Below are 21,477 nucleotides of genomic sequence, written 5' to 3'. Positions count from 1 at the left end.
TATAAATGGTGTATTTATATCATGTATGGATTATACAATTATTTGGTGGGTTTAATCTTCAAGTTAGATATTTGTGTAATTGTTGTATGTATGCTTGTGTATAAATAGAAAAGTTTTAATTAGTCTCTAGCTGTAACTTGTAAGTAAGATATTCACAAATTGAAACATCTGTGCTTTGTATTCACAAATTGAAATTTTAACATTTATTTTAGTAAAGTATAGAAAGTACTATTGTATTTATTAGAAATATATTATATTTTCTTTACTTTCTTACACTTCAATTCTGTAAACCAAAATTCTAGTATAATCAATTTCAAGAGAAGTAATTAGATATGATACATATCTTTTCGTCTTGCTTTAATCTTTTTACTTTGCTACTTTGATATATGTTTTTCTTTAATATTTTTTTAGTTTGATATAAAATAAAGCATTTGATATTAACTATTGCAATTAAAATCATAAATTAAATAAAATCTGATACACAGACATATTTATGTAAAGTTTATAATTAAAAATATAATAATAAATTGAGATTTCAAATGGTCCAATAGAAAGATAGTGAAATCTTACTTTTTGTATATATGATTTCTCTTCTTTCACCTTAATAATGGCATAAAGCGCGAACCAAGATCCATAATACGAAAACCAAAATCAGAATGAGGAGAAAACCCAGAGTTAGCTAGCTCTTTTGTCTTCCTTTTTAAAAGGAGCTAACAATACGATGTTCAAGCTTTGCCAAAAGCCTTTTGCAGAGATAAAGTTCGAAGATCAGGATAAAAAAAAAAATTATAAAATAGCATCAACTATTTTTCTTGACAATGCTCTTCTATATATAACGCAGTCTTTGTGAGAATTCTTGAGAAAACAAAAATGGAGAGCAAAGAATTCGACTCTTACAGTGAGCGCAAAGCATTCGACGAGACGAAAGCAGGTGTGAAAGGTCTCGTTGATGCTCACATCACTGAGATTCCTCGTATCTTCCGTCTCCCTCAAGGTGCCTTGTCCGACAAGAAACCTTCTGTTTCTGCCTAGGATTTGGCGATCCCTATCATCGACTTTGCAGGCGTCCATGTAGACACAGTGTCACGTGAAAGCGTTGTGGCGCAGATCAAAGACGCTGCAGAGAAGTGGGGATTCTTCCAGGTGATCAACCATGGTGTTCCTTTAAGCGTTCTTAAAGATATACAAGATGGAACTGTTAGGTTTCAAGAGGAACTAGATCCTGAGGTCAGGAAATCTTACTTCACTCGTGACCCGTCCAAGAGATTTGTCTACAACAGTAATTTCGATCTCTACAGCTCTTCATGTGTTAACTGGAGAGACTCTTTCGCTTGTTGCATGGCTCCTGATCCTCCAAACCCTGAGGATCTCCCAGTGGCTTGCAGGTAATTTGTTTATTCATCTTAGAAATTATCGAAGACATACAGTACAGTATATTGTGATTTTAACATCATATATTGGCGGCTCAGGGATGTTATGTTCGGTTACTCGGAGCATGTGATGAGCTTAGGTGGTTTGGTCTTTGAACTTCTCTCAGAAGCTCTTGGTTTGAGCACTGAGACCCTTAAGAACATGGATTGCATGAAGAGTATGTATATGGTCTCCCATTATTACCCTCCTTGTCCACAACCTGAATTAACTTTGGGCCTATGTAAGCATTCCGACATCTCTTTCATCACCATTCTTCTTCAAGGTATCTAAATTTATTTGGTTTGAACGCAGATGATGACAAACGACAAGTTCAAAAGCGTTGAGCATAGGGTGCTTGCAAACAGAGTTGGACCGAGGATATCAGTGGCATGCTTTTTCAGCTCGAGTATGAGTCCAAATCCCACTGTTTACGGACCGATCAAAGAACTTGTCTCTGAAGAAAACCCTCCAAAATATAGAGACTTCACCTTACTTGAGTACTCAAAGGGATACATTGAAAAAGGTCTGGATGGAACATCACTTCTGTCGCAATTCAGGATATGAAATTTTAAAAGCAGAGAAGTTAAAAAAAAAAATACCCTGTTCGATGCAAGACATCATGTCTATATATAGTGATCTAGTTCTTATCCATGTTTAAGCTCTGTTATTGGGTCTGCAATAATAAAACCTTTGTATTAAAACATAATAAAGATTGGTGTGTTTGTGTTGGATCTAAAGATTCATACTTTGTTTAACTCGTCAGAGCATCAGATTACCTATTACCTGTCTAGGGCATTTATTAATATAGTCCCCTCAATCTTGGAACTCGACCAGAACCAGAAGATTCAGAGTTAGGGTTTCGAGATGATTCAAGAACTTACTCGATCGTGTAAACGATTACATTCCTCGATGAGACTCAGGGTCGTCAACGTACGGTTTCGTGCGTCAAGGGATCGAGGCGCAGCCGGCGAACGTTTTTCCGATCTCTGACCTATCGGCGGCCGCAACAAGGGGTTTCGATTGACTAGACAAGAAGGTTTGACTGACGGTGTCTCGTCAACAGCCGCCGATGGGACCAGAAGCGACGACGCCATCGAAAGCAATCAAATTGGTGTGAACGAAAAAAAAAAATAGGTTTCGTGATTAGTGATTACACCTATAAGTTAAAGCCGCCACATCAAAAGTTAATTAGTGCAACCTGAACCAAAGTTTGTTCACGTTTGTATTTTAAATTGTACTGTAAGTAAATTATATTTGTAACATCTTTAATTTAATAGAATGATATTTATTAAACTACGCTTTTACCTATATATATTTTTTTTTTATCTTGAGACAGAAACAACATTAATACTATTATTTTTTGGTTATTTTATCTTTTATAGTATTCAGTCACATATTTTCCAAACAGTATATAAACCAAAAACCCAAAACATCCAAACCAAGTGACTGAAATGTACCCAAGTTCAAAAAAAAAAAAAATGTAAATATATACACACTCCAACTCCAATTGATATGAGGTTGGTTTACTACTACTACTCCGGCTTCCAAAATAATTATTTTTTAGTCAAAAACTTCAAAACATATTTATATAACAAACAAATTATATAATTCTCCACGAGGTTACGCGCTGAACTCAATTACTAATACTATTTTTCTCAGAATAAATATGTAAATAGGATATAAGAAGCAATTAATGGTAAAGTGAATTCCATTTTTCAAACGTCAAACACAGCGTACCTGAAAATGCTATGACGTTATATTAAAACGACGTATATGATCATTCTGATACCAAATCATAATTGTTTAGTTTTCTCTTTCAGTATTTTGATATATTCCAATTTCCAACAAGAGAAAAACAAAATGAGCTTATGAATCACATGATGAAGGGTTACAACATACATGCTTACACACGTAAAAAGATGTTTCTATAATCATTATTTCATTAAAACATTCTCAAAACTAATTACAAGGACTCGTTTGAACTTTGAAGTTCACCCCGCTTACAGGATCTTATTTGTTATGGAAACAATTACATTTTATTTGCCAATAACTGGAAACAGCTTCTTACGCTTGGGATATGACTTTTTGTTATAAATGAAAATGGTTTGTCACATAACCTTCAATCTATAACGATTGTAGTCCCATTTATTGCCTCTTACCCATGTTGACATTATGAGTCTTATTATAGTTCTCCCCATATTCAAGAAGTTCATCCAAAACACTATCGTCCAAGTACTCAAACTCAAAAACTTGCCTAGACGAAGAAGAAGAGTTAGCCGCGGTGGAGGAGGATCCGGTTCCCATGTTATACTCATGAGGGAAGTTGAGAATAGCGGCTTGGCCTCTCATTGAATAGGCCGCTCGGTCATAGGCTCGAGCTGCGTCTTCTGCGGTGTCGAATGTCCCTAGCCACACACGCTCTCCGTGCTTCCTCGAATCTCTTATTTCTGCTGCGTATTTTCCCCAAGGTCGTCTCCTTACTCCGCGGAACTTCCCTTGCTCGGCTCCTCCTCCTCCTCCGCCACCGGTACGACCTCCTTGATCCATATATATGTGTGTATGTATAATGTTGTGTCACTTGTATATGTGAGAAGAGAGAAAGACAAAGTGACTAAGAAGAAGAAGAAGAAGAAAAAACGGATGTTTGAGAGTTTGAGACGCACACAAGTTTTAGCGTCTGTTTTTGTTGTTGTTGTGTGTGTTGTGTGTGTGTAATTTTGCATGGATTAAATGAGATTTGATTTGTGGATTTTATAGGCAAGGAACAAGTGGGTCCATTAACCTAATAATATTCGAAGTTCGAACCATCCACTTATCAAAATCTTATATAGATGTTCTTTATACCTTTTTTCTCTTTCAACATAGATGTTCCTTATATTATAGATTTTCCTTAGAGCTATTGGTCTTATAAATTCAATTTATTTGGCATATGCTGCTACCATTTTGTTATTTATTTTGAAACTTTAGAAGCAAAACAAAACTATTGTATTTACAAGTCCGAAAGCAACTGCTGATTGATTATGGGGGATCCGAACTGTACAGCAACATCATCTTTCAATGTAATGATATGGTAAGAGTTGTAATCACAAAAAGAAAAAAACCAAAATCTTAACTCTTTTGGTATATATTAATAACCTGCGTAAAATTTAAATAAAAGACACGATGAAATTTAAACTCTAGTTTTGAATTACCTTCATCCATTTGGATAGTTATTTTCCCTTTTTGAAATTAAACTAACGTTGGGTTCAATGTTTATTATGCTAAGAAAGTAAGAAACTAAAAAACAAAGCCTTTTTCAAAAAAAAAAACTATGATTTTTGTAGTTTTAAAGACGATCTGCTAGCTAGAGTAGCTAAAGAAAAAATTATAGATCTTCCAATTTTGAACTCAAGTCGAACTTTGCCAAAAAGTTAGAGAATTGATTAACATAATATTATACTTTATTATATAGTTTTGTTTCTTTGTTTTGCTGGCCAAAAAAAAAGTACTATAGTATTTTTGGCAACAATAGTGGAATCTTGTTTACCAAAAATATGATGTGTACTGAATAAAGAGAGAACCAAGAGTTGATGGGAGGACCCCATAGGAATATGTATGACTTCGGTGACTCGGGTAGTGCGCACGTGGGTTGACTCTCAGAACCGACTCAGAAGCTTTCGTTGGACCAAAAACTACTCTTTCCGATAGTTTCAACTTTTCTCAAATACTTTTGTTTATTGCAGAATCTACGCGTAGGGGATGACTACTGTCTATGCAAATATGTATGTCTAAGTTCTTGACATGACTTTTCATTTTCATCTAGGAATTAGCAAATATTTTCACATCGATTAAATGTTTTTTTTTTGTATATAAACAATTTGGAATATATACTGGATCAATTAGTCACTGTTAACATCAAATTTACGAATATACATTTATTTTTACTATATATATATATATATATATATATATATATTACGAGTTACGACTATACATTTTCCAAGCAAAACACGTTTACGAATATATTGGATCGGTGACATCGGTCCTGAGATTGTGTCCTTTATAAGTCCAAAGCTAATTAATTAAGATCTTTGTATGCATTTTTACATAATTACATCTTAAATCTGATGTGCACATAAATTTTCAATACTTTTATAAAAGATCATTTAAATTGTATTTGTATGTTGTGAACGCAAAAACAAAAGGTATTCGAAATTTGATTTTATGCTTCGCATCTCACGCTTGCATATACGATTTACTTTCTTATTAAATTAAAAACACTAACATATCATAATTTCATTATTTAACATTTAATATAAAGTATNCTCCTGATCCTCCAAACCCTGAGGATCTCCCAGTGGCTTGCAGGTAATTTGTTTATTCATCTTAGAAATTATCGAAGACATACAGTACAGTATATTGTGATTTTAACATCATATATTGGCGGCTCAGGGATGTTATGTTCGGTTACTCGGAGCATGTGATGAGCTTAGGTGGTTTGGTCTTTGAACTTCTCTCAGAAGCTCTTGGTTTGAGCACTGAGACCCTTAAGAACATGGATTGCATGAAGAGTATGTATATGGTCTCCCATTATTACCCTCCTTGTCCACAACCTGAATTAACTTTGGGCCTATGTAAGCATTCCGACATCTCTTTCATCACCATTCTTCTTCAAGGTATCTAAATTTATTTGGTTTGAACGCAGATGATGACAAACGACAAGTTCAAAAGCGTTGAGCATAGGGTGCTTGCAAACAGAGTTGGACCGAGGATATCAGTGGCATGCTTTTTCAGCTCGAGTATGAGTCCAAATCCCACTGTTTACGGACCGATCAAAGAACTTGTCTCTGAAGAAAACCCTCCAAAATATAGAGACTTCACCTTACTTGAGTACTCAAAGGGATACATTGAAAAAGGTCTGGATGGAACATCACTTCTGTCGCAATTCAGGATATGAAATTTTAAAAGCAGAGAAGTTAAAAAAAAAAATACCCTGTTCGATGCAAGACATCATGTCTATATATAGTGATCTAGTTCTTATCCATGTTTAAGCTCTGTTATTGGGTCTGCAATAATAAAACCTTTGTATTAAAACATAATAAAGATTGGTGTGTTTGTGTTGGATCTAAAGATTCATACTTTGTTTAACTCGTCAGAGCATCAGATTACCTATTACCTGTCTAGGGCATTTATTAATATAGTCCCCTCAATCTTGGAACTCGACCAGAACCAGAAGATTCAGAGTTAGGGTTTCGAGATGATTCAAGAACTTACTCGATCGTGTAAACGATTACATTCCTCGATGAGACTCAGGGTCGTCAACGTACGGTTTCGTGCGTCAAGGGATCGAGGCGCAGCCGGCGAACGTTTTTCCGATCTCTGACCTATCGGCGGCCGCAACAAGGGGTTTCGATTGACTAGACAAGAAGGTTTGACTGACGGTGTCTCGTCAACAGCCGCCGATGGGACCAGAAGCGACGACGCCATCGAAAGCAATCAAATTGGTGTGAACGAAAAAAAAAAATAGGTTTCGTGATTAGTGATTACACCTATAAGTTAAAGCCGCCACATCAAAAGTTAATTAGTGCAACCTGAACCAAAGTTTGTTCACGTTTGTATTTTAAATTGTACTGTAAGTAAATTATATTTGTAACATCTTTAATTTAATAGAATGATATTTATTAAACTACGCTTTTACCTATATATATTTTTTTTTTATCTTGAGACAGAAACAACATTAATACTATTATTTTTTGGTTATTTTATCTTTTATAGTATTCAGTCACATATTTTCCAAACAGTATATAAACCAAAAACCCAAAACATCCAAACCAAGTGACTGAAATGTACCCAAGTTCAAAAAAAAAAAAATGTAAATATATACACACTCCAACTCCAATTGATATGAGGTTGGTTTACTACTACTACTCCGGCTTCCAAAATAATTATTTTTTAGTCAAAAACTTCAAAACATATTTATATAACAAACAAATTATATAATTCTCCACGAGGTTACGCGCTGAACTCAATTACTAATACTATTTTTCTCAGAATAAATATGTAAATAGGATATAAGAAGCAATTAATGGTAAAGTGAATTCCATTTTTCAAACGTCAAACACAGCGTACCTGAAAATGCTATGACGTTATATTAAAACGACGTATATGATCATTCTGATACCAAATCATAATTGTTTAGTTTTCTCTTTCAGTATTTTGATATATTCCAATTTCCAACAAGAGAAAAACAAAATGAGCTTATGAATCACATGATGAAGGGTTACAACATACATGCTTACACACGTAAAAAGATGTTTCTATAATCATTATTTCATTAAAACATTCTCAAAACTAATTACAAGGACTCGTTTGAACTTTGAAGTTCACCCCGCTTACAGGATCTTATTTGTTATGGAAACAATTACATTTTATTTGCCAATAACTGGAAACAGCTTCTTACGCTTGGGATATGACTTTTTGTTATAAATGAAAATGGTTTGTCACATAACCTTCAATCTATAACGATTGTAGTCCCATTTATTGCCTCTTACCCATGTTGACATTATGAGTCTTATTATAGTTCTCCCCATATTCAAGAAGTTCATCCAAAACACTATCGTCCAAGTACTCAAACTCAAAAACTTGCCTAGACGAAGAAGAAGAGTTAGCCGCGGTGGAGGAGGATCCGGTTCCCATGTTATACTCATGAGGGAAGTTGAGAATAGCGGCTTGGCCTCTCATTGAATAGGCCGCTCGGTCATAGGCTCGAGCTGCGTCTTCTGCGGTGTCGAATGTCCCTAGCCACACACGCTCTCCGTGCTTCCTCGAATCTCTTATTTCTGCTGCGTATTTTCCCCAAGGTCGTCTCCTTACTCCGCGGAACTTCCCTTGCTCGGCTCCTCCTCCTCCTCCGCCACCGGTACGACCTCCTTGATCCATATATATGTGTGTATGTATAATGTTGTGTCACTTGTATATGTGAGAAGAGAGAAAGACAAAGTGACTAAGAAGAAGAAGAAGAAGAAAAAACGGATGTTTGAGAGTTTGAGACGCACACAAGTTTTAGCGTCTGTTTTTGTTGTTGTTGTGTGTGTTGTGTGTGTGTAATTTTGCATGGATTAAATGAGATTTGATTTGTGGATTTTATAGGCAAGGAACAAGTGGGTCCATTAACCTAATAATATTCGAAGTTCGAACCATCCACTTATCAAAATCTTATATAGATGTTCTTTATACCTTTTTTCTCTTTCAACATAGATGTTCCTTATATTATAGATTTTCCTTAGAGCTATTGGTCTTATAAATTCAATTTATTTGGCATATGCTGCTACCATTTTGTTATTTATTTTGAAACTTTAGAAGCAAAACAAAACTATTGTATTTACAAGTCCGAAAGCAACTGCTGATTGATTATGGGGGATCCGAACTGTACAGCAACATCATCTTTCAATGTAATGATATGGTAAGAGTTGTAATCACAAAAAGAAAAAAACCAAAATCTTAACTCTTTTGGTATATATTAATAACCTGCGTAAAATTTAAATAAAAGACACGATGAAATTTAAACTCTAGTTTTGAATTACCTTCATCCATTTGGATAGTTATTTTCCCTTTTTGAAATTAAACTAACGTTGGGTTCAATGTTTATTATGCTAAGAAAGTAAGAAACTAAAAAACAAAGCCTTTTTCAAAAAAAAAAACTATGATTTTTGTAGTTTTAAAGACGATCTGCTAGCTAGAGTAGCTAAAGAAAAAATTATAGATCTTCCAATTTTGAACTCAAGTCGAACTTTGCCAAAAAGTTAGAGAATTGATTAACATAATATTATACTTTATTATATAGTTTTGTTTCTTTGTTTTGCTGGCCAAAAAAAAAGTACTATAGTATTTTTGGCAACAATAGTGGAATCTTGTTTACCAAAAATATGATGTGTACTGAATAAAGAGAGAACCAAGAGTTGATGGGAGGACCCCATAGGAATATGTATGACTTCGGTGACTCGGGTAGTGCGCACGTGGGTTGACTCTCAGAACCGACTCAGAAGCTTTCGTTGGACCAAAAACTACTCTTTCCGATAGTTTCAACTTTTCTCAAATACTTTTGTTTATTGCAGAATCTACGCGTAGGGGATGACTACTGTCTATGCAAATATGTATGTCTAAGTTCTTGACATGACTTTTCATTTTCATCTAGGAATTAGCAAATATTTTCACATCGATTAAATGTTTTTTTTTTGTATATAAACAATTTGGAATATATACTGGATCAATTAGTCACTGTTAACATCAAATTTACGAATATACATTTATTTTTACTATATATATATATATATATATATATATATTACGAGTTACGACTATACATTTTCCAAGCAAAACACGTTTACGAATATATTGGATCGGTGACATCGGTCCTGAGATTGTGTCCTTTATAAGTCCAAAGCTAATTAATTAAGATCTTTGTATGCATTTTTACATAATTACATCTTAAATCTGATGTGCACATAAATTTTCAATACTTTTATAAAAGATCATTTAAATTGTATTTGTATGTTGTGAACGCAAAAACAAAAGGTATTCGAAATTTGATTTTATGCTTCGCATCTCACGCTTGCATATACGATTTACTTTCTTATTAAATTAAAAACACTAACATATCATAATTTCATTATTTAACATTTAATATAAAGTATAAACACACAACCTAATCTTGTAATTTGTAAAAATAAAATACAAAACAAGAAAAAAGTAGTCAAACTTAGAATGAAGATTTTTGTAATCGATCGCCTTATAAACACCATAACGTTGTTAACTGATAATGCTTCAGGAATCATTTTAACTGATAATGCAGTATACATGTTTAAACATGAATAATGTAACACAACATTGCCACGTTACGCGAATAGTGATGTTAGCAAGATCACGTAAAGAAACTCAACCTAAAATCTTTAAAAACACTAACCTCTAATACCTTACATACTCTAGAAACTGAATCTTATGATAATAATTAATTACGGACATCACATCATTGAGCCAACAAATATAAGTTTCCTATAGATCCACAAAATTAATCGCTAAATTTGTTCCATAATCAAATTTAACCGTAGGTGTCACTGTCATTAATTAAGAAACTTCTACTGGTGGGGTGACTTCGTACGCACAAGTGAACATTCCATAGTATGTCTTTCATGCATTAACCTATTTGTCACGTGGGTTTTAATTTGCCTGATGATTCATTCATGCAGCCTTGTGAACTGTGTGATTAGAAACAAAATATCAACAATTAACGTTAAGTCAGTTGAAAAAAAGGAAAAAGGAAAACGACATGTCCAATGTATCTAGTAGATGATCATAATAAATTCATCATTATAGTCATAAAGTAGATATATATACTTCTCCAAGTTTTATTTTTGTTACTTTTTCAAGAAATACAGTGTAGTATACTTTTTTGTTCTTTAGAAAAGAAACATTGGTTAGCCCTTTTTGGCTGCGCCTAGTCCTGGATTCGATCTTCTAAGCGTTCCGTACATATTCCAAATCTTTTTAATTTTATTTTGAGTCTACAAAACAGATAGATTTATGGAGTTTCATGCCTGCTTTTCTTTTATTATACTATCTGAATACCTTTCCCTTTCACATCACATTTTAAAATAATAATTTCAATTTAATTATTAAAGTCGTTTAAATCTGACTTGGCTTTGACTCTGATTCGGTCCACGACAAATATTTTATGACTTGGTTTTAGTGACATGTCATTTAACATATTGGGTTAAACTGTCCCGAAAATGTTTATTTAGGATCAACTGAAGCTATATTAATTACCTAAAGAATTATAATTTTCAGTTTTTTTTATTATAACAAACATGCTCATACAATTGTTCACATCTTGAAAAATCCAAAAATGAATCAAAATCTAGATTAAACCCTTCAAATCGAGAATTCGAGATATAATATGCTAGATCCTTGTTCACATTTTTTCATAATGAGTTTTTAATATTGTGTTAATATTCATTAGAGTATTAAATCAGAGCATGTATAAAATAAACAATTACACAATAGTTCAATAGTCTTTTCTCGAACAATCTTCAATCGATCAGTTCTGACGTCTTTCTTGAACTGAAAGACGTATTGAATCTATATAATTAATTCAACACTAAGAGAATAAAATTTAAGAAAATTGGAATTAATGTTCACTATATTGTGTAGATTAATGAGATAATCCATGGGAAAATAAAGAAATTTGTGTGGTTTCGATTGAATTAGAATCAGAATCTTTATGGTTGTCTCCATTACGACTAGTGTAAGGGCTCTCTCTCGAGGTTGGGGACAACTTATATTATATAGCTAGACTCGTAAAGTCTTTTTATGTCTTCGTGCATGAACCTACTAACTGAATAACATATATTATAGTTTATTATAAGGATCGGAGAATCTATCATATAATCGGCAACGTCCATGAAGGAACCTAAATAAAAGGTTAAGTGAATGAATAAGAACCTAAACATATATAGATGAAGCTTCTAAAAAGTTCAATGTATAAATTGTTTATTTCTTTTACCAAATCGATAAAATATTTATCCCACCAAATTTGGAGCGAATAATAACAAACTAATAGCATCAGAATTTAATTCGAGAAAATAAAATTAAAATTTATTAGCAAAATTTTCATAACCAGATGATATATTTAATGAATTTATAATTAGTAAATGTATTACTTAAACACATTTGTATAGATTAATTATCAAAGTAACAGTTCTGTTACTTTGATTTTTTTCGCAAGCCAATATTAAAATAAAGAAGATTTACACAAATTTCATTTTAAGATTTTGTAAACAAATTGTTTTAGGCATAATCTTCGGACACGGAATATAATGGCCCAGCCCAAATTTACTCGTGACCCACATGTGGTCCACGCAGGTACCCACGATGCCCCATTGTATTTTGTGAAATTTGATCTCATTAACTGATGATCCGCCAATAAATGAATTCAGCATTGGGATAGGATGTTTTGAAATAAACGATTCAAATACGTTGACCCAAGATTGCTCTTAGTTTCTTGAAATGTTAAAAGTAAATAAAGTCAACCTTTTAGTTCGAGATCATCCATACGGTGATACATACATTATACACAGGAGCCAAAGCTGTCTTTTGTTATGAGATCTACACAATACAAGTCGAGTTCGTCTCGTCTCGGAGCCACGTGTATCGATGGTCTGACGCACTCACGTGACCGACCAAGGATCACGTGCTGCTCATCCACCTCACCGTTGCTGTCTTGACCTAGTGGTCGACGTGGCGCGTGAAAGAGTAGTCTCAAGTCAAAGTCAATTGTTGTTAGTGTTACAGTCAAACAAATTCAATTTTCGAAGATTTATCGCGCAACTAAACTTTACAAGTGTAAATTAATTAATTGGATGCCTAGACTTTTTTATTGTCTCATCATTTTTGGATTGTAAAATTTAATGGGTTTTCATTACTCCTTCCCCAAATTGAACCAAAAGATTTCAAAGCTGTTCGTCATGTGAAAAACTACAGAGTCCTTTCACAAATTTCCTAAATGTATTGTTTTTTTATTTTATCTAATATTACTGTTTTAAGAAAGATTATATTTACGTATGAAATATTCTTCTGCTGCTCTGCTCTGGTATCGTGTTTGTGTTTTTGCAAGTTTTGTAACCATGGATCTGAATCTAATTTTGTCGATTTGTGTGATTTCTCCCACTATATGTTTTTTACAATTGTGATTTATTGATTTACATCGGGAGCCAACTAATAAAAATGTCTTAATTTCTTGTGAATATTATTATTGTTTGGTTAATTATATTAATAAACAATATTCAATAATAAAAAAAAATTAAACAACAATAAAATAATTTACACTTAGGTTTGTCTCCGTCGTGGGCACGTTTTCATTTTATAATGTTAGCAACAAAAATATTGATCCTCAATGATATATTTTTAAGTATATCTTGCAAAGTACCTATGTCCATGCAAAAGTCGATATACATACACATACTCACAAAAACGATAATCAAATACACAACTACGTAACCTAAAACGATATTACTTTTTAGTTCAAAAATTATTTGAAACAGAACCGTGAGGGTATACAATTGTATTTTAGTAAAACCATTTTAAATTTGCTAAAGATAAGAAACTAGTGATAAGAAAAAACTCAAATATAACACGAAACTGTATTTCTCACCGAACCTATTCTGTTCTGTTCTGTCGTGAGCCAAACTCGTCGCCAACAATCAAACACGTTAGAGTATGGAAACAGTGTCCTTCTTTATCTTATTTTATTCTGTCTGCCATTGTCGTTTTTAAAAAAAAAAATCTTCTCATTTCTTATAGATCTAAAAGATTACAAAGATCAAGATGAAAACCAAAACCAAAACTTTGGATTCATTCCTGCGGTGGATTTGACCTTTCTGCTCATTCCTTCTTAATTTATTTCTCGACGGGATTAGACACAGAAAGGATAAGTCTTACTAACCTTGTGTCTTTTTTTGTAACGTTTCGAATTCCATAAACTTAGATCTTCAATATCTATTACATTTTCCACATATAACCAATGAAATTTGAGCAAACTACTTGCAGATAATCTCAATAATATAACTTACTTACATTGCATTCCGCAGCTTTGAACCCAAATAAAAAACAAACAGAAATTAGACTGTCCTAAGAAGATCAACTTAATTAGATAAGCAACCGACAAGTGTGGTTAGCTGGAGTTCACAGATTCTAATAATTGAAAAGGACCATTATAGATTAGCGAATCCAAGTTTTATCATCATTATATATGAATTAAATATAAACGTAATCTACATGGACAAACAATACTTTCACTATCAGAAGAAGATCCAACTCAATTATAATTAAACGTCAATTAATTTAGTCCACTTGTTCTATAACCAAGTTTTTTTTTTTGTCTTTCCCCTTATTGTTTTCCTCACTGAATAGTACATAAAATTGTTTATAAAACAACTCTTACAGCCAACGAGTGACATAGATCGAGAAAATAAAAATCAATAGTATAAGATTCAAAAAGATGATGACTTAAATGTTGACAAAACAAGAAAGACGATAACCTAAATTAATAAATGAATCATATAAGAGCCTCTGAAATCTCACCAACTCTTTCTCCATCTCTCTCTCTCTCTTCCATTTCATTACTTACTTCATCTCTGTTTTTCTCCTCTACCTCTCTACCTCTTCTACTATTCTGGTCTTTCTTTTACACACGCAAATACGCATATATACACACAACCACTTCAAATTCTTGATTACATGATTACATGATTTCTCGATTCCTTTTTTATTTTTTTGCCTTTTCTGCTGAATATTACCCCTTAAACCCTAGAGATCAGTAGTTTTCTGTATTTTTCATTTTGATTTTTGTAGTCTAATGGATCTAACAGACCGTCGTAACCCTTTTAATAATTTTGTCTTTCCGCCGCCGCCACCGCCATCAACGACTTTCACAAGCCCTATTTTCCCACGAACAAGCTCCACCGGCACGAACTTCCCCATTCTCGCAATCGCAGTGATCGGAATCTTAGCCACTGCGTTCTTGCTTGTGAGTTACTACATCTTCGTGATCAAATGCTGTCTTAACTGGCACCAAATAGACATCTTCCGCCGCCGCAGACGAAGCAGTGACCAAAACCCTCTAATGATTTACTCTCCTCATGAGGTCAACAAAGGACTCGACGAATCCGCCATTAGGGCAATCCCAATCTTTAAGTTCAAGAAGAGAAACGTTGTTGCAGGAGAAGAAGATCAGGATAAGAGCTCTCAAGAATGCTCTGTTTGCTTAAACGAGTTTCAAGAAGACGAGAAGCTTCGGATTATTCCAAACTGCTGCCACGTGTTTCACATCGACTGTATCGATATTTGGCTTCAGGGGAATGCGAATTGTCCCTTGTGTAGAACCAGCGTTTCTTGCGATGCAAGTTTCCCTCTTGACCTAATCTCTGCACCGAGTTCTTCCCCGGAGAACAGCTCTCCTTCTCGGAACCGGAATCTTGAACACGGCATGGTTTTAGGAGGCGACGATGATTTTGTCGTTATCGAGCTTGGGGCCAGTAATGGTAATAACAGAGAAAGCGTGAGAGACAGAGACTTCCGTACGGAACAAGAAAGGGTTGCTTTGGACGAGGTATTGACTGGACACATCGCAAAACTGATCAATCCTTCGCCTAGAAACATTGATCATCGCGCAATGCATAGGAAAGAGAGAAAATTTCACAAAGTGATGAGTATGGGAGACGAATGTATCAACACTCGAGGCAAAGATATGCAATTCGGTGAAATTCAGCCCATAAGAAGATCGATCTCAATGGATTCATCGGCGGATCGTCAGCTGTATCTGGCTGTGCAAGAAGCAATGAATCGGAGAAAGGAGCAGATTCCTGTGGCCAGAGACGGTGGAGGTTGTACGGAAGATAGTAGCAGTAGTGGACCTAGTGGTAATAACAGAGTGATGAAGAGATGTTTCTTCTCTTTTGGAAGTAGTAGAACTTCAAAAAGTTCCTCAATATTACCTGTCTATTTGGAACCCTAATTGTCTTTCTCTTCTTTCTTTATTTTTATATTTTGATTTTGTGCATTTTATTTGTTATTTTCTAAGGTTAATTTATTAAAATTATTTTGAGGGTGAAAATAGGAGAGACAGATATGTGTTAGCTGCTTTTTTTTTTTTCATGTGTTTACTATTGATAAGTCAAAAGGAGTTGATGAGTACTTGAAAGACGTAGCATAGAAGCTATTGAATAGTGTATAGTGTTTTCATTAATGTGTTAACAGAAAACTGTTGGTAATTTTCTCAAATTTTAAATTCCAATACCATAAAATACAACTTGTAAGGCTTAAAACTTAAAAGGCTTTTAAAGGCAACGGCCCAATATAACTATATAAGAAGAGGCTATTGGTAAACTCTTGATGCTGATGATAAATTATGGTACTACTAACATGCATGGAAACACACATATACTACAACAGATTATTATAGAGGTTTTATTCTTTCTTTTAGCTAGGTGTTTTTTTAATTTATTTCATATCTTGAAATTCGACAGATGGGATGTTCCATCGAGGCCTTTCTTGAATACTCCTTCTGTGTACGCTTTTAAATTGATATCTCTGTATTTTGGAGGGTTTTCTTCAGAGAGAAGCTCTTTGATTGGTCCGTAAACTGTTGAATTCGGAAGCATATTTGTGCTGAAAAAGCTTGCTACTGATATCCTCGGTCTAGCTGCCCTGTTAGCTAGCACCCTATGATCAGGGCTCTTGAACTTGTCATTCGTTATTAGCTGTCCGTATCAAAGGTAAAGTCAGATTCTCCAAAGAAGAAACAAAAAGTATAAAGAGTGCATGGATAACTTAACGAACTTGCCTGCAAGAAATCTCCCACGTTGAAGACGAGAGCCCCCGGAAGAGGTGGTACATCGACCCAACAGTCTTGATGAAGAAATTGAAGACCACCGATATCGTCCTGAAGAAGAATGGTGATAAAATCGTTGTCGGATTGCTTATTTGTGCCAATAGTCAAGTCAGGTTGTGGACACGGAGGGTAATAATGACAGAGCATAAATAACCCCTTCATGCAACCCATGCTCTTAAGCATCCCAGAGCTCAAACCAAGACTTTCTGAGAGAATTTCAAAGAGCAGCTCACCTAATCTCGTAACATGTTTCGAGTATTCGATCATAGCATCCCTGTGCCCAATATGAATGTTCCATTAGGACCACTCACTCAACGTTTCATAAGATTCCTCAATGCAAAATCGAAAAGTACGTTGTACCTGCAAGCGACTGGGAGCAGCTCAGGGTTTGGAGGATCAGGAGCCATGTAACAAGCGAAAGAGTCTCTCTAGTTAACACAGGAAGAAGAACCGTAGAGATCGAAATTACTATTGTAGACAAATCTCTTGGCGGGGTCACGAGTGAAGTAAGTTTTCTTAACCTCAGGAATCAGGATCTTCCTCATGAAACCTACGAACTCCATCTTGAATCTCTTCAAGAACGCTTAAAGGAACACCATGGTTGATCACCTGGAATACTCCCCACTTCTCTGCAGCGTCTTTGATCTTCCCCACAACGCTTGCACGTGACAATGTGTCTACATGGACGCCTGCAAAGTCGATGATAGGGATCGTCAAATCCGAGGCAGAAACAGAAGGTTTCTTGTCGGATAAGGCACCTTGAGGGAGACGGAAGATACGAGGAATCTCAGTGATTTGAGCATCAACGAGACCTTTCACACCTGCTTTCGTCTCGTCGAAAGCTTTACGCTCAGTGTATGAGTCGAATTCTTTGGTCTCCATTAATTTTCTCTGTTCTTTAACCTCATTTCACAAGAGGTTATAAATATATATACACAATAAGAAGAAGAAGAAGAAAGAAAAGAAAAGAGGGATTATGTTTCCTATTTCCCACTAAAAGATAAACTAGATACTGTACATGTTAGAAATATCTTAGGCCTTGAATGTTTTGTAGATTTAAAAAGAGATTTTGGTTTCTGTTTTTCAAAATCTCATTTTTAACCAATCAAGATTTTAAAATTTTGGATTCCCTAGAATTTAGAAAAACTCTTTGGTTGTACTCTCCCATTCACGATTTTAGATTTTTACTACTCCTATAATTTAGAGAATCTAGTTTTTACTTTTTTTACGTTCTTTACTCTCAAAAACCAAAAACCACTTTTTTTGAGATTTTTCAAACAAAAACCTAATAGCAAAATCTAAAACTAAAATCTAAAATTGAAAAACTAAAAACCAAATCGAAAAACTGAATCAAAAACTGCATCCATTCATGGCCTTAGTTTTTTTTTTTTTTCTAGTACAAGATTGTAGATGTCTTAAGATGAACAGTGGCAATTTGACAACTGGATTGGGTTGAACATTTGAGTTTGGTGTGTGTGACTGCCAAGTGCCAATGACCCGTTGATGACGTATGTCCGTCCCTTTTGGCTGACCGTGATTGTTGCTTACGTCAGCATGTTTTTTTTTTTGGTTTTCCTGGTTTACTACTTAGTTCGGTTAACTTTGGTTTGGGAATTTTGTTATTATTGAATGAACCAGCGGAACCCAACATTAGCTAACAATTATCTACGGGTTTCTTGTCGGTTCGGTTAACTTAGGTTTGGGATTTTTTTTTTTTTTTTTAAAAAAAAAAGGCAAAGCAGAGGAACCGAACAATATAATAGGTTCCACCGAGAAAGATCCGAGCGTCTCTCCGACGACAAACCACAACAGAGCACCTTGAGACAGAGAGATTCACAGAGAATGGGTTTCTTCTCTTTTCTTGGAAGAGTTCTCTTCGCCTCCCTATTCATCCTCTCCGCTTGGCAGATGTGAGTTCTTTTTTTAATATAAATTTCCTTTTTAATCTCTTTCGTTTCTCCCCAATTTGTTTTTGTGATTAGGGTTCGACGACATATTCTTCCTAGGAAATTCTAACTTGTGCTAGATCCGATTTGATTGAGAATCTTCCCGATATAATAAACTGTTTGATTTTGGACATCTAGGGTAAAATCTAGGGCTTTTTGCTTGAGGATTTTTACTAACTTTGTCCGTTTATCTCCTTTTTTTAATTTTAGGTTTTCAAATTCCTTAATCGATTGTTTCAGTAGTTTAACCATACGCAGATTGTGTGAAATTATCGTATCTATCAATGTGTGATTTGCCCATTATGTTATCTGTTTCCCTCACTGCTTTGGAGGAGAGGACTCTGTATCAATATATGACTACTGATCTGGACATCTTATTTAGGTTCAATGATTTTGGAGCTGACGGTGGTCCAGCAGCTAAAGAGTTAGCTCCAAAGCTTGATCTGACCAAAGCCCATCTCTCTTCCAGATTTGGAGTTGCGTTTCCCAACGTAGAGGTAATGACCATCTCCTACTCTTATCTTATTACTATTGTGTTATTGGTTCCTTGTCTTTATTAATGGATGTCTCTATTTATGTTTCTGTCTGACTTGGAAAACGATCTCCTTTGATAGGTGAAACAAGTGGTATGGACTATTGTTGCTCTGAAAGGACTTGGAGGCTTACTCTTTGTTATTGGCAATATCTTTGGTGCCTATCTTCTGGTTAGTATTTCTTCACTTTTTGTCAAATAATATCCAAAGCTTTGTTGTTGTATTGATTTTTGGATTTCAATTGTTTGTTTCTTAGGTTGTCTACTTGGTGGTTGTCAGTCCAATTTTATATGATTTTTACAACTACGGACCAGAGGACCGCCAGTTCTCTCTTCTATTGACTGAATTCTTGCAGGTTTGTCTTAAATACTTTTCCTTCATTTACTCGTTTTAGCTTTGTTTTTGCCATGAGACGGGTTCTTGTTCTTCTAGCTGAACTTACTCTGAATAAAGAATGTTCCTGTATGGCCTCTTCTGAATACCCAAATCTTCTTTGTTGAGTCTCATTCTCTTGCATTGATGTTTTATCACAGAGCGTTGCGCTTCTTGGGGCACTGCTCTTTTTTATTGGAATGAAGAACTCGACGACGACCTCGACCTCGACCAAGAGGATTGTGAAGAAGAGGATTCACAAGCCTAAAGCTGCTTAGAGTTCTTCTATTCTCTTCCACAGATACCAGGTCCGGCTTTTGAACAGCTTCTGGTGTCTCCACTACCTTTATTTTTTGTTCCTTACAACTTTTAGTACGATTTTAAAATTAGCCGTATTTTGTATTCTATCTATTCCTTAGTTTTGATTTAACTTTGGGATGTACGAGTTTTCTTTTGCTGATTCATACAATTCTTTCCAGAGATTTTTAAAATTGGGTCGAGAAATTATGTATTTTTTGGGATCATTATTAAGAGCTGTGGGTTTTGATGACTCATAAATTTCATTTTTCCTTCATTGTACTATTTTGTTATGCAAACAGGTTAGTTCCTTGCAACCATTTACACTTTTTGAAAGTGGTATTCACGAGAATGTCTTGTCTAGTATAGTCTAATATTACAGTCGAAATCCAACGGACAAGCTTAATATGCGTAAGATAATACGATATCACATCAATAAATTTGTCGTATTGTGTTTTGCATAAAGGTTATTTATAAATAACCTAAACCGCTAATTATTTTTGTGATAAATTAGAATAAGAGATTTTGATTAATTTATTCAAAGACATATTACCTTTTGTTTTTTAAAAACTAGAATATGATTCTTTCCATTATATGTGGCACACAAAATCTCTCAAAATAAATAAATTGGTAATCAAGGTATTGGTTAGTCTAAAGTTGGTATAGGAAAAATAAAAGTTATATTATCTCCTTGGTCTAAAGTTTATATGGTCTTTATCACTCTTTTGCTTTTTAGAAATAAATTCATTCAATATTAACAAAAGTTACCAACAATGCCAAACAAACAACTAATTGGAAAAATATTTTGTTTGGGATATAACTGCCACAACAGAATAATTTAATAATAACTATATACTTTTAGGCCAAATACATATAAGCCCTAGAGTTTAAAAAAAAAACAGTGTTTATAATTAACTCAAAAATACAAAGCTTGCATTTTTTTCTTCAAATTTTTTATATTTTTTAACACAAAATTTTATATGTTTGATGACTGTTTTTTTAAGAAAAAACGGTAGTATGGGAACTTTTTCGTTATCTGAACAAATTAATTGGTTGAATACAATTGTTAAATATAAGCAGATGAATATGCACCATAGATTTACAACATATCTTGTCAAAGACTAATTAGAGAAACAATGGGCGTAACCTACGATTTTTGGAGGTTTGCAAACTGACGAGCTAATTCCACAGTTCTTCACAATCTTTTAAGTACTAAAAGAAATTAATTTCCTAAATTAAAGAAAATGAAAAAGAGGAAAAAGATTACTTATTATAGTCCTCAGAAAAGAGAATATAGTCAAATTTATAATTTAGTAGTTTAGTCTACTAGTCAAAAGGAAAAACACTTGACAGAAAAAAAGAAGCAAATAATTAAAAGATTCGACCGTTTAACCAAAACACAAGCCAAGCACACACTCTTGAACACTCCATTCTCTATATATACACACAAGTACTCGTATATAGATATTATCAAAATATATACAACAAGAAGTTCCGG

At 34.2% G+C, this 21,477-nt stretch overlaps 5 protein-coding genes and 2 pseudogenes across 5 annotated transcripts; 4 read left to right on the top strand and 3 right to left on the bottom strand.

Annotated features, from left to right (window-relative positions):
• On the top strand, positions 843–2,070 carry LOC104754570 (annotated as a pseudogene).
• On the bottom strand, positions 3,491–3,957 carry LOC104754571 (ethylene-responsive transcription factor 14). The gene has a single exon (XM_010476786.1). The coding sequence runs from the start codon at positions 3,955–3,957 to the stop codon at positions 3,556–3,558; it is 402 nt and encodes a 133-aa protein (XP_010475088.1). The 3' UTR covers positions 3,491–3,555.
• LOC104759069 (1-aminocyclopropane-1-carboxylate oxidase homolog 12-like) lies at positions 5,001–6,346 on the top strand. Its single transcript, XM_010482038.1, has 5 exons — positions 5,001–5,033; positions 5,133–5,171; positions 5,711–5,757; positions 5,842–5,971; positions 6,095–6,346. The coding sequence occupies exons 1-5, from the start codon at positions 5,001–5,003 to the stop codon at positions 6,344–6,346; spliced, it is 501 nt and encodes a 166-aa protein (XP_010480340.1).
• Positions 7,862–8,328, bottom strand: LOC104754569 (ethylene-responsive transcription factor 14). The gene has a single exon (XM_010476785.1). It carries the CDS (start codon positions 8,326–8,328, stop codon positions 7,927–7,929), a length of 402 nt encoding a protein of 133 aa, XP_010475087.1. The 3' UTR covers positions 7,862–7,926.
• LOC104754567 (RING-H2 finger protein ATL1-like) lies at positions 14,447–16,065 on the top strand. The gene has a single exon (XM_010476784.2). It carries the CDS (start codon positions 14,798–14,800, stop codon positions 15,953–15,955), a length of 1,158 nt encoding a protein of 385 aa, XP_010475086.1. The 5' UTR covers positions 14,447–14,797; the 3' UTR covers positions 15,956–16,065.
• On the bottom strand, positions 16,446–17,713 carry LOC104759067 (annotated as a pseudogene).
• Positions 18,579–20,250, top strand: LOC104754566. The gene is made up of 5 exons (XM_010476783.2): positions 18,579–18,741; positions 19,160–19,274; positions 19,392–19,481; positions 19,567–19,665; positions 19,844–20,250. The coding sequence occupies exons 1-5, from the start codon at positions 18,674–18,676 to the stop codon at positions 19,958–19,960; spliced, it is 489 nt and encodes a 162-aa protein (XP_010475085.1). The 5' UTR covers positions 18,579–18,673; the 3' UTR covers positions 19,961–20,250.

Source organism: Camelina sativa, chromosome 17 (genome assembly GCF_000633955.1).
Source record: "Camelina sativa cultivar DH55 chromosome 17, Cs, whole genome shotgun sequence".
Lineage (NCBI taxonomy): Eukaryota > Viridiplantae > Streptophyta > Magnoliopsida > Brassicales > Brassicaceae > Camelina > Camelina sativa.
Note: the sequence above shows the minus strand (reverse complement) of the source record. Positions and strands in the feature narration are given on the sequence as shown.